At 35.0% G+C, this 14591-nt stretch overlaps 1 protein-coding gene across 1 annotated transcript; it reads left to right on the top strand.

The window, feature by feature from the left end:
* Window positions 1–333: 333 nt before the first annotated feature.
* LOC107586207 (uncharacterized) lies at window positions 334–14468 on the top strand. Its single transcript, XM_016273471.1, has 5 exons — window positions 334–416; window positions 1935–2231; window positions 2356–2470; window positions 12549–12721; window positions 13552–14468. Exons 1-5 carry the CDS (start codon window positions 357–359, stop codon window positions 14431–14433), a joined length of 1527 nt encoding a protein of 508 aa, XP_016128957.1. The 5' UTR covers window positions 334–356; the 3' UTR covers window positions 14434–14468.
* The last annotated feature ends 123 nt before the right edge of the window (window positions 14469–14591 follow it).

Genomic DNA, 14591 nt, shown 5'->3' with positions numbered 1-14591 from the left:
ATTTTCCCATGACCCTGTGACTTGATTCTAATGAGGTGCTAGTTGGATGTTTAAGGTATTCACAGAAGATATACAGTCTTCAGCCCTAAATAGTGCCAAACAGGAAGAATCATATGAGTAGGAAACCAACAGCCATACAGACACACGCCCACTCATCTGACTTCTCCAAGTGACTGATTTAGACTTCATCTTAGCCAGGAAGTAAGACTGACAATGTACCTATGGTCAGTCCACCATTGACAGCAATGCCTCTCATAGTCATTCAAACAGTTTAAAAGCAAAAGGGAATCAAGGGAACTTAGCGAGAGAGAGAGAGTGGAGGAGAGAAAAACAAGACAAAGGCCAGCTGAAGAACCATGGAGGAAGACATCAGGAGAAAAGGGATGCTTTATTTTCATCAGCAGCGCTTCGGCAAGGTGAGACTAGGTGTCCTTCTCAGAGCTTTATGAGTAGTGTGATTATTTTTGCAAGATAAACGAAAGAAATAAATGGATTTTCACACTCACGCATGGCTGTGGATTCAGCATATATGAGCGGAACGGCAAAGGTCAGAATATATATACAGTATATATATATATGTATACATACACATACTGTACATGCGTATGTATGTATATAAATACTATATATACAGTATATTCATCATAGAATGCTGAAAAATATGTATTATGATTTACACAAAAATATGAAGCACCACAACCCTTTTCAACATTGATAACAATAAGAAATTGTATTTTATTATTACATATATTATCTTTTATATTGTAATAATTTCACATTCAATTTTCAAATTCATTTAGAAACAACATAAAGACAGTATATTTTTAATATTTGTTTAACGGCATCTCTGTTTTAAGGGAGTATCACTGATTCCAATACTACTACTGATGTCTGTATTCTCTTCTAATATTTAACCATGAAATATAGCCATTCAACATTACATTAAAATTGAGAGCTATCAATTTTAACATTTATTAGACTTTAAAAATAACAACTAATTTAAGTGAACAAAGCAATTTCTCACATAAACCCTATAAATGTCATATTTAGCTACCTGTGCCCTTCAACAAGTAAAATACAGAAATTGAATAAAGTTATCAAACACTAAATTCTAAATTAAATATAGATGAATCCTTAAAGCTACAAGATGGAAGAGTGCTGTTTTTGTAACATGGGAAATATGATTTTCAAAAGACAAGCTGCTATCTAATATAACACCCAGATTTTTCACTGTAGAGGAAGTAACCGTACATCCGTCTAGTTGCAAACTGTAATCCAAGAGATTCTGTGTACTGTCTTTTGGTCCAATAAGTAATATCTCTGTCTTATCCGAATTTAATAAGAGAATATTATTGGTTATTATTATAGGTTATATTATATCATTAGGCCAATAGAATGTTAAAAGATGATAAAAAGATTTTTAAAAAGTCTTGCTGAGCCCAATATTCAAAATATGAGTGCGATTTACATTGTCTACATTAAAGTGATTTGAGTAAAGCTAGCTATATATTATATCGACATTATTATTAATATTATTATTATTGACTAAAATTAATCCAAAAGTAGTTAGAATAGATTACTTAAAATGAGTAATCAAGATTACATTACTAATTATAATTTTTAGTAACGGATCACAATTGGTAGCCAAAGTCTACCCAGCACTTTATGACTATCACTAACTTTTGGCAACCAGAAGCAAGTCCAAATACCTTTTCTCTTCATTTTGATCAGTACCTCTATTGTTTGATCGTTTTTTAAAATATATTTTGCTTGAAAGTGTCTTGTGCTTTACATTTTTCTTTTTTTTCTAAATAAACACTGCTTGGTTTGATATTTGCTATGTAATGCAATGACATGTGACTTCAAAGTATATGTATTCAAATAGCACAAAGCAAGCATATTTCAGACTATGAATGTGCGTGTGTGCTCTTCAGAGATGGAGGAAGGTGTGGTGCGTGGTGGTGGCGGAGGGCAGACGCAGCGTGTCACGGCTGGAGCTGTACGAGAACAAACACTCCTCCATCAAACAGGGCTCCAGCAAACGCAAACCTGACTACAAACAGGTGATCCGGCTGCGAGAATGCATCCGCATATCAGAAAGAGAGATGGCTGACTGCCCCAAAGACTGTGCTGCCTTTTATCTCGAGACCTCAGACAAACTTTACGTGTTCGCTGCCCAACATTCAGAGCTGAAGGGCTGGATCAAGAGTCTGTGCGAGCAGGCGTTCCCTGTAGGTTGAATTGCACCAAATCACAGCGCATAATGATGATGAGCGTTTTGCTAATTGCTTGTAATACATAATGGACACGTTCAGGTACAGATGTCACACTTTAAAATCGCTTAATGCCTTTCAGGACACTGGGGCTGAACAACGATTACAGAGAGAGAGCTGCCTCTATTCTGACCCTGTGAGCAGTTCCCACACCAGAGAAATGCAGGAAAACTCACTTTATGACACAGCAGAGAACGGTAAGGCAGTTAAAGTCACGCTAACAACCTAAATATAAGTTATAAATGACTATAAAATTATGTTCATTAAAATGAATCTATATTTACCATTGTGAATTGGGTTGCACAAGCATTGTTAAGAAATACTGCAAACGCAAGGGTAAACTTGCTCTTTCGTCATTTGATCAGTTTAACACTTTCATGCAGAAAAAAATAATAAATGGTAGATAATAATACATAAATGGTAGTCTATATTTTATTTATTTATTACATTTTTTACTTGGAGCTGCTTTCAGAATGTATCTATTCTTTATATCCCTTGTATACTATTTATTTATTTCAATTGAATTAAAACTGTAATACATAGTCACAACGTATTATTATTATTATTATTATTTTTCAGATTTGATGTATTTAAAGATAATTAAATATAATACGTTTTATAATTTGTGTATTTAGAGATAATTAAAAAAGTGTAGTCTATAATATGTGTCATATGGGAAAGTGTTACATATTATATATAATACACACACACACACACACACACACACACACACATATATATATATATATATATACACACATACATACATATATAATTAATTATTATGTTATTAATGTAATGCACCACAATTACATTTTTTATCTAATATTTTATATATCGGGTAACACTTTAATGCATCTCACCCTAACAGGTAATATTAGTGATATTGGAGGGACAGAGAGGAGAGTAGAGATGCTATTTTAGTTTGTCCTATTGCAAGGACGAACAGTCTCTTTTTCAAGCGAAACCTCAGGCTTGAGTCAAATTGCCCATTTGGGCCACAGGTGGCCAACCTTGATTCCATTAAAGGACAGGAAAGAGGGGACACTGTTTTCAGGTGTATGTATAGAGAGAACTCATTCAGGGGAGACGACAAATGAAATGAAGCAGAGGGATGCAAGCTGTCCTCAGATTCACCTGAGGCCACTTCTTATTGACTTCCGGCTTCTTCCTTTTCATCTAGCTTAAGATTTATATTGGTGCTCCTTGTGCATCACTGACAACATGTGGCACTCGCTAAGGCAAGCATCACTACCACTACTTCTATGGTTTTAGTGCGCAACTTATTCCGAACAAGAATGAAAAGCCACTGGAGTTGGGAAAATAAATCTTACAGAGTTGCCTTGAAAGAGGGTCCTGGGGAATATTTGGGAATCAGAACATCATTAATAGTATTTTCACACGAATCAGCAAACAACCAGCTATCAAAACACCTAGAACAATGACCTAGATTGTATACATACACATACTGTACATGCGTATGTATGTATATAAATACTATATATACAGTATATTCATCATAGAATGCTGAAAAATATGTATTATGATTTACACAAAAATATGAAGCACCACAACCCTTTTCAACATTGATAACAATAAGAAATTGTATTTTATTATTACATATATTATCTTTTATATTGTAATAATTTCACATTCAATTTTCAAATTCATTTAGAAACAACATAAAGACAGTATATTTTTAATATTTGTTTAACGGCATCTCTGTTTTAAGGGAGTATCACTGATTCCAATACTACTACTGATGTCTGTATTCTCTTCTAATATTTAACCATGAAATATAGCCATTCAACATTACATTAAAATTGAGAGCTATCAATTTTAACATTTATTAGACTTTAAAAATAACAACTAATTTAAGTGAACAAAGCAATTTCTCACATAAACCCTATAAATGTCATATTTAGCTACCTGTGCCCTTCAACAAGTAAAATACAGAAATTGAATAAAGTTATCAAACACTAAATTCTAAATTAAATATAGATGAATCCTTAAAGCTACAAGATGGAAGAGTGCTGTTTTTGTAACATGGGAAATATGATTTTCAAAAGACAAGCTGCTATCTAATATAACACCCAGATTTTTCACTGTAGAGGAAGTAACCGTACATCCGTCTAGTTGCAAACTGTAATCCAAGAGATTCTGTGTACTGTCTTTTGGTCCAATAAGTAATATCTCTGTCTTATCCGAATTTAATAAGAGAATATTATTGGTTATTATTATAGGTTATATTATATCATTAGGCCAATAGAATGTTAAAAGATGATAAAAAGATTTTTAAAAAGTCTTGCTGAGCCCAATATTCAAAATATGAGTGCGATTTACATTGTCTACATTAAAGTGATTTGAGTAAAGCTAGCTATATATTATATCGACATTATTATTAATATTATTATTATTGACTAAAATTAATCCAAAAGTAGTTAGAATAGATTACTTAAAATGAGTAATCAAGATTACATTACTAATTATAATTTTTAGTAACGGATCACAATTGGTAGCCAAAGTCTACCCAGCACTTTATGACTATCACTAACTTTTGGCAACCAGAAGCACGTCCAAATACCTTTTCTCTTCATTTTGATCAGTACCTCTATTGTTTGATCGTTTTTTTAAATATATTTTGCTTGAAAGTGTCTTGTGCTTTACATTTTTCTTTTTTTTTCTAAATAAACACTGCTTGGTTTGATATTTGCTATGTAATGCAATGACATGTGACTTCAAAGTATATGTATTCAAATAGCACAAAGCAAGCATATTTCAGACTATGAATGTGCGTGTGTGCTCTTCAGAGATGGAGGAAGGTGTGGTGCGTGGTGGTGGCGGAGGGCAGACGCAGCGTGTCACGGCTGGAGCTGTACGAGAACAAACACTCCTCCATCAAACAGGGCTCCAGCAAACGCAAACCTGACTACAAACAGGTGATCCGGCTGCGAGAATGCATCCGCATATCAGAAAGAGAGATGGCTGACTGCCCCAAAGACTGTGCTGCCTTTTATCTCGAGACCTCAGACAAACTTTACGTGTTCGCTGCCCAACATTCAGAGCTGAAGGGCTGGATCAAGAGTCTGTGCGAGCAGGCGTTCCCTGTAGGTTGAATTGCACCAAATCACAGCGCATAATGATGATGAGCGTTTTGCTAATTGCTTGTAATACATAATGGACACGTTCAGGTACAGATGTCACACTTTAAAATCGCTTAATGCCTTTCAGGACACTGGGGCTGAACAACGATTACAGAGAGAGAGCTGCCTCTATTCTGACCCTGTGAGCAGTTCCCACACCAGAGAAATGCAGGAAAACTCACTTTATGACACAGCAGAGAACGGTAAGGCAGTTAAAGTCACGCTAACAACCTAAATATAAGTTATAAATGACTATAAAATTATGTTCATTAAAATGAATCTATATTTACCATTGTGAATTGGGTTGCGCAAGCATTGTTAAGAAATACTGCAAACGCAAGGGTAAACTTGCTCTTTCGTCATTTGATCAGTTTAACACTTTCATGCAGAAAAAAATAATAAATGGTAGATAATAATACATAAATGGTAGTCTATATTTTATTTATTTATTACATTTTTTACTTGGAGCTGCTTTCAGAATGTATCTATTCTTTATATCCCTTGTATACTATTTATTTATTTCAATTGAATTAAAACTGTAATACATAGTCACAACGTATTATTATTATTATTATTATTTTTCAGATTTGATGTATTTAAAGATAATTAAATATAATACGTTTTATAATTTGTGTATTTAGAGATAATTAAAAAAGTGTAGTCTATAATATGTGTCATATGGGAAAGTGTTACATTTAATATTTAATACACACACACACACACACACACACACACACACATATATATATATATATATATACACACATACATACATATATAATTAATTATTATGTTATTAATGTAATGCACCACAATTACATTTTTTATCTAATATTTTATATATCGGGTAACACTTTAATGCATCTCACCCTAACAGGTAATATTAGTGATATTGGAGGGACAGAGAGGAGAGTAGAGATGCTATTTTAGTTTGTCCTATTGCAAGGACGAACAGTCTCTTTTTCAAGCGAAACCTCAGGCTTGAGTCAAATTGCCCATTTGGGCCACAGGTGGCCAACCTTGATTCCATTAAAGGACAGGAAAGAGGGGACACTGTTTTCAGGTGTATGTATAGAGAGAACTCATTCAGGGGAGACGACAAATGAAATGAAGCAGAGGGATGCAAGCTGTCCTCAGATTCACCTGAGGCCACTTCTTATTGACTTCCGGCTTCTTCCTTTTCATCTAGCTTAAGATTTATATTGGTGCTCCTTGTGCATCACTGACAACATGTGGCACTCGCTAAGGCAAGCATCACTACCACTACTTCTATGGTTTTAGTGCGCAACTTATTCCGAACAAGAATGAAAAGCCACTGGAGTTGGGAAAATAAATCTTACAGAGTTGCCTTGAAAGAGGGTCCTGGGGAATATTTGGGAATCAGAACATCATTAATAGTATTTTCACACGAATCAGCAAACAACCAGCTATCAAAACACCTAGAACAATGACCTAGATACCACCCACAAAGTGGCTGTGACCTTTGCACAGGCAAGCACCACTCACATTTGCATTCAAAAAAGATTTCAGCTTTAAATGATGTTGTTCAAAATTTCACAATTGGATGTGACTGTCTGACATCTGACTTCATTTTGGCCCAAAAGAGCAGCTGGCCAAAAATAGCTCTAACTTCCGTTTTATCACTTTGGGTGAAAGCTCTCGGTCAAAGACTGTCATAAGGGCTTTGTGTAGGTTCCGTTGTGCAAGTTTTTAGAGCAGCACATGCAGACAGACATTATGACACAAAGGAGAGGAGAGTGAGTGAAAGAGTGGGGAAGGGAGGAGGATGAAACTTGTCTGACTGTAAATCAGTTCTTCATGAACTTCAAGACGTTTCTATTTTCGTCTGAGGAGGGGAGGAGGGGTGACGAATGACACATCCTCATTTTCCTGAATGACATGACCTGACAACAGTTTTTTAGATATTGACTTCTCCATTGACAAACAAGAACCAAAAAAAAAAATATATATATATATATATATATATATACACACACACACGCACACACACACACACACACACACACACACACACACACACAGACAGTATATATAAAATATATATATTATAAAAATAAATATAAATACAAAGTAAAAATGTTAGGGTCAGTAAGATTTCTTAATGTTTTCAGAAAGAAAAAAGTATCTTACATTCACCAAGGTTGCATTTATATATATATAAAAAAGCAAATATTGTTAAATACTATTATAATTTAGAATAGGTGTTTTCTGTGTGAATATATTGTAAATTCTAATTTATTTATGTGATGCAAAGCTGAATTTTCAGCATCATTAATCTAGTCTTAAGTGTCACACGATCCTTCAGAAATTATTCTAATACGCTGATTTGCTGCTCAAGAAATTCTAAAAAAAAATGTTTTTGCTGCTTAATATTTTTTTGTGTGCACTATGCTATACACTTTTAGAGTTCTTTGATAAATAAAAAGTGTAAAAACAAACATATACAAATAAATATAATAAATCTTTTGTAACATTATAAAATGCCTTTTCTGTCACTTTTGATCAATTTAACACATCCTTGCTGAGTAAAAGTACTAAGTTCTAAAAAATAAAATCTTACTGACCCCAAACCTTTGAATGGTACTGTATATATTATGATTGGTGCATGAATTTTGAACTTGTCCTTGATGTGTAAATCTCACAAAACTGTGGAACAAGTTATAAAAAGTATAGAGAAATTATTTTTAATCCAATTTGTGTAAAAAACAAAAAAACAATCAAATATTGAGTCGAGAAAGATATGTTGAAGGGAAAATTCACCTAAAAACTATCCCTAAAAAAATAGCTTCAAATACTGTTATTACACTGGAAATGCAAGGTAATGTCAGATGCATTCAATTGTGGAATACAGTATCTACACACAGCTGCATACTACACATTAATCATATTCTCTTCATACAGAACATTTGCATACTTTACATACATAACCGAAATAATAAGAGTAGTATGCACTTCTGAGCATAATCTCTATTTCTTGTGTCCTTGGTTGAGGACTGAGCAAATAGCTTTTAATTCTTGGCAGAACATGAAGTGATTTTGTTCATCACCCTTCTCTGAACTGTCTCTTATATTTCATTTTCTCCAATGTGCATTTGACAAAATGGCTATTATTCATATAAAACGTACACATTAAGAGATCTTTGTATGGAAAAGATCTCAATCTAGTTGTCAAGCTGACCTGAAATGCTTTACAGTCTAGCTGCCAGTCTCTTCATTTCAAAGTGATGGTGTGATGGTAAGTTTAAAGATGCTAGAGGTCAGGCTTGCAGCAGTTTAGAGATAATTGGATTGCAACCACCCCCTGATAGATTTGATTGGATGAGCGAGAATGTTTCAAGTCGCTAGGTTGTGGGTGCTCTATGATGGTTTGTATAGAAGCTCGACATCAAAGTCGAAAACTGGGAGTGGAAACTAAACGGAGTGAAATTCTCGTAATCAGAGAGGCAAACAAGCAAATAAGGCGTTTTCTCCATCTGTCTTCGTGTTTACATTAAACAGCAGCAATGATTTATCTGACTGGTCTTTGAACGTTTCCAAGTGTTTATGCAACTGGTTTTGAAGGCCTCAGGAATCAGATTATGAAGTTTTTTTTAGCATTTTTGAAAGAAGTCTCTTATGCTCAGTAAAGCTGCATTTATTTGATCAAAAATACAGTAAAAACTGTAATATTGTGAAATATGATTACAATGTAAAATTACAGTTTTCCATTTGAATATTTTATATGAATATTTTAAATGATAATTTATTCCTTTGCTAGCAAGTTTGAATTTTCAGCATCATTACGCCAGTCTTCAGTGTCACATGATCCTTCAGAAATCATTCTAATATGCTGATCCGCTGCTCAAGAAATATTTATGTAAGAAATGTATATGGAGTAATGATGCTGAAAATTCAGCTTTTGCATCACAGGAATAAATTACATTTTTAAACATATTCAAATGGAAAACAGTTAGTTTCAATTATAATAATATTTCACACTATTACTGTATTTTAATCAAACAAATGCAGTCTAACATAAGAGATATCTTTATATAAAATAAATATGAGTGATAACATAAATGATAGAATATTTATTAGTTATATTATATAAGAGATACTATTAATACAATTATATATAAATAGTATGAATTCAAAAAATATTATATAATATTATTTATATTTCAAACAATGACTGAGATAAAAGGTACAAATTTGATATAGCTTCCACTTCATGTCACCCTGAAAATGCAAGTCAGATGCACTGCATTTTGGGATACAGTGTTTCATGTCATGCGCTCTCTGTCCACACATTTAGACAAATGTAGTAGTTTATCTGAGAACTCCATGCATACAGAAAATCTGCATATTGTTCACACTTTCATACTGCACACTGCACTGCAATAGTAATACTATGGTAGTACACTATTCTGAACTTAGCAAAACTGACACCAGGAAGATTTTTTAAGATAGATTTTGGGTCAGCAACCCAAGCATTGCAGTTCCTGTAATTATTTTTAGCCGATAGATACTCAGTGTGAACACCCATGGGCCAGATGGGAAGGAAGTGGTATTTTTTCTCTGATCTATAGTTGGAGAATCAAGACTCTCAGCTCAGCAGCTCACAGTTGGGATTGCATTTATCGTGCCTTTTCTTTCCGAGAAGCCTCCGACTCATTTACTGATTCCGCTGTGCAGTACCTGAATCTTATTTATGCAGATGCTGCAGTTTCACATTGAGGCGAACTTCACACTGGCCTTGTGGTGATCTCTAATAATACCGCCGGTGCTGCTGTGGTTTGACCGTGCCTTTATATGGCTGTGAGTTTAAAGCCAAGAACACGAACCGACAACCAATTAGTGGCAGAAATGTTTTTGATCATGCATTGTTTGAAATCAGTAAACAGATGAGACTAAGGAAATGTAAAAAGAAATAAATACATATGCACAATTACGCTACCGCACAAAATTCATGGCTAATTAATGTATCGTCTCTTGTGATCTGCGCAATACGCTGATGAACTGGGGTCGTTAAGACTCTTTTTAATCAGTGACCCAACAATCAGAGGCTGATTAACACTCTCCAGATCTCATCAGACGCCCTTGAAATAAAGATGGGCAATTTAGTCAATTTACCGTAAATGAGCACATAAAAGTAATTGTCAAGTCCTGCTTTGCACCAAAGCCTGCACGCTATTGGTCAATCTACTTCTTAAATTATAGGAAAAGAAGCCAAAAGCTGGACATTTCAGACAATTTAGAAATCCTGGGAAAAAGAGGACGTATATGGTCACCTTAAATTTGGCCAAAATGAGGTATCTTATCTTCTTGAACCTTTAATGTGTGTCAAGAATGTAGCTGTGCTGTCTATGTAGGTAGCTCACTAGGTTTTCAAACAGAGTCAGTGGATGGATTTAGTTTTGGTGTGATATTGGTGCATTCAGGTCCTCCTGGAAAGTTCATATTTACTAGTTGGGAAGACGTAATTAATACATCAGGTATGTTTAGATAACTTTGTTCGAGCAAGTATGCAATGTACCGTTTCCACAATAAATACAGCAAGGTTGTTAATGCCTACAAATTGATGAATAAAAAAAATGTGCATTAGTTGTGTTTTTGCTTTTTTATGTTTTTATTCAAGTTATGAAGGTGTCTCTCATTACAATTTGTAACTATTTTACATTTAGGCAAATTGGTGGCTAATTTGAATTGACTAAATCGTACATTGTTATATGTTTTTGTACAATCTGCTTATGTTAGGTTTAGGGGTAGACCTTCATGCTTATGTTTTTTTTCTTTCCTAAAAACCATACGTTTCTGTATGATTCACATGGAATAACACGAAATCGCCGCCTTGTAAAATAGCATATAATTTTCTCATGAGATCATGTTGAAGGTGCTGAAAACGAAATTGTTATATAATCTACGATAATTGTCAAATGCCATCGCATTTTGTACATGCAACTTAGCTCCTTTTATTTTAAATGAAAAAATAAATAATCTCATACATTTCACCAAAATTAGCGTAAACTACAGATGATGCATCTATTGGGTCTGTGATGCGTTCTCACTGCATCTGACTTTTGATTCATAATTCCAAATTTGTGGCGACGTACTGTACATATGCATTTAAGTCATAAATACTATCTTTTTTGCATGCATATGTGCTTATTTTTTGTTGTGATTCAGTAGTAAGTTCCTACTTCATTTTTTCTATGTTTCATATAAAAAAACTCATACTAACTCAACTAATACATATGATTTAATAACATTATAACAAGAGTAAAAACAAACTCATGTGCATTCAAACCTGAATGATTATTTACTCAGTGGAAAAACATTGCTTGCACAGATAAGAATACTTAAGCACAGCTATTAGTGAATGATAATTTATCTTAACAGAGAGGTGTTACTAAAATATCAAATGAAGGAGACATACAAAGGTGCAAAATCAAATGATTCTTGTTCATCACCCAGCTAAATCAGAAGCTTTAAGTCTGACACTAACTACAGCATGTGTCCGGTGAGTCATCCAGGTTAACAGAGTTGTGCTTCACACGTGCGCCATCTGTATCTCTAGATAGCATGAGAACTGTGCACGTCTGCGTGTAATGTTCTCCCTGAGCAGTGCTGCAAACGAGAGCGAACAGGAAAAACAACTAAATTTGACATTCACGGTCGTGGGTGAGGCCTCACTGGGCAACAAGCCAACAGTCTGAGAGCTTGTTTCATCCTGGAAGATGTAGAGCGAGGAGGAAGAGGCTCAGAAAATGACAACCGTGAACATCAACCGAAGGAACAAAGGCTGAACTTAGACAGGGCTGCCTGGTCTGGCTTCTTCCTGTTCCTGTGGAATTTTGAATTTCAAAGCTATCTCCGGAGGAAAAGCAATAGGTTGTGTTCCATGCTGACTTCAGGTGCAAGTCTAAGTTTCAGTGAAAAAAAAATAAAAAATTGATTCAGCTATATTGTCCTTGCACTCTTACTGAAAGTTCATAATTTGAAATTGTGGGAGTGGATGCAAATATTTAAAGAAATAGCTCATCCTAATGTAATTTACTCACCCTTGATGATGTTCCAAACTTGTACGAATTGTTCACATAGCACAAGATATTCACTTTTTTTTGTCTTGCAGTTCAAGATTTTCTGGTCATGGCAGTGGGCACAGAGGCTGCTGTTCGGTGCAATCTGTATGGAGAATATATTCTCACTCCCCTGCCGGACTGCTTATTCCTGAAGGACGTTAAAACTAAGAAAGTGCTATTCAAATGGCCGTACTGTTACGTAAGGAAGTTTGGACAAGACATGGTAAGCTGGGGCATTTTTCAAAAATACATTAATAAATATCCAAGGGTGCATTAAATTGATCCAAATTTAAAGACATGCAAACAATGTTACCAAAGATTTCTATTTCAAATAATGTATGTTCTTTTGAAATTCTATTCATCAGCCTATTCATATCATATTAGAATGACTTCTGAAAGATCATGCGATACCTGATCGTGTGAAGACTGAGCAATGGCTGCTGATAATTCAGAATGCCATCACAGGAATACATTACTTAAAACATTTTTTAAGTCGTAATACAATTTCACAATTTTATCATAAATATTACATAAAAATAAGCTTTGGTGAGCACTTCTTTTATAAAAAGCCTTCTTTAAAATACTACTACTACTACTAATATACATGCAGACCCTCATGATTGTGTTAAGGTCAATAAGCCTTAAAATATCAAGATAATTTGCACTTTTTTATGACAGTTAGTTTAGGTTGTATTGGAAATGACTTTTTCCTTAATGGTTACACCACATGACATTATAAATTAATTCAAATAATAGTTATATATCATAACCATCTGAAACCACCTTAAATAAAGATTCTGTTATGATTTTTCCTTTTCTTCATCTTGACATTGATCCTTTGTAGGTTAAATATTCATGTAATTCTTCTCCACTTGTTAGTGTTAGTGTAGCAGGTGTGAGGTTTCTTCTTTTAAACGCATTGAATTTCATTTGCATGCCTTTTCTCCTGGGAAATAAACAGCCTGTCGTTATTATCGCTCGAGTGATTGTGGACAAACATCTCTGCTCTGAAAATAGATTTCATAACTTTCCCTTCTCTTTTCTCTCCATCAGCTGTCTTTTTCCTTTGAGGCTGGTCGCAGATGTGAGTCCGGCGAGGGGAATTTCGAGTTTGCAACCCATCGGGGTGAAATACTGTTCAATGTTGTCAGTGCAGCCATCCAGAATATACCCAGACCCTCCACAGCGAAGCCAATCAGCCCTGACTATGTAGAACAAAGTATAGTTCAAGAAACCACGGGCATGGATGAAACGTATGATTACACCATAGGTAGTCTAGCATCTGACTTTTTACCTGAGGGAAAAATGCAGAACGTGCCTAATCATTCATCAAAAATGCTCAATCCCTTTTGGAGGAGCTTTTCTTTGAATGCAGTTGAGCCTCAAAGTGAAAGTCAAGTGACGAGCATCGACACAGACGTTGAGAATCAGGAACCCGTCTATGCCACTGTGTCAAAACCTCAGCTGAAAGCCGCTTCCCCTACAGACCCTAAAATGCACTGGCAAAACCTGAGAAAAGCTCTCCAGCAGTCTGCGTCTTTCCAAGACTCTTTCAAGACCGACGCTGACATTTCGCAGTTGTCTGATTTCGCGATCCCCCGGGAAGAGGGTGACTTGTTGGGTGATTCCATCCAGCAATTAGCAATTAATGACGCATTACAGGACATCAGTGCAGAAGCAATTTATGCAGATCCACAGGACTTCCAAGCCAGAGCTGAGTGGATTGTCAGTGCTACGTACGAAGAACCGGAGGAGGTCATCAAGGCTATTCAAAGATCTCATGATGGGGCAGAGCCCCTAGCTGAGCATGACTCCTTCTACAGCCCTGACATGGGCGCTACACACGCCATGGCTGCCCCCTCCAACCCAGTCCAAAGTTCAGATGGTTTGTTCTCAACTTATGACAATTTCAGGTTGAAGGGACGGCGAATGTAACATAGCATGTTCATTCCACAATCAAAATCAAGGGGGGAAATTACTAATAATTGTGTCAGCTGAGAGCAACATTTATTTGTATATGCTAATGTCCGTCATTAATATATATATATATATATATATATATATATATATATATATATATATATATACAGATA

The sequence above is a fragment of the Sinocyclocheilus grahami genome, unplaced genomic scaffold (genome assembly GCF_001515645.1).
Source record: "Sinocyclocheilus grahami isolate Dianchi unplaced genomic scaffold, SAMN03320097.WGS_v1.1 scaffold78.1, whole genome shotgun sequence".
Taxonomy (NCBI): domain Eukaryota; kingdom Metazoa; phylum Chordata; class Actinopteri; order Cypriniformes; family Cyprinidae; genus Sinocyclocheilus; species Sinocyclocheilus grahami.
This window is presented reverse-complemented; position numbering and strand designations above follow the sequence as displayed.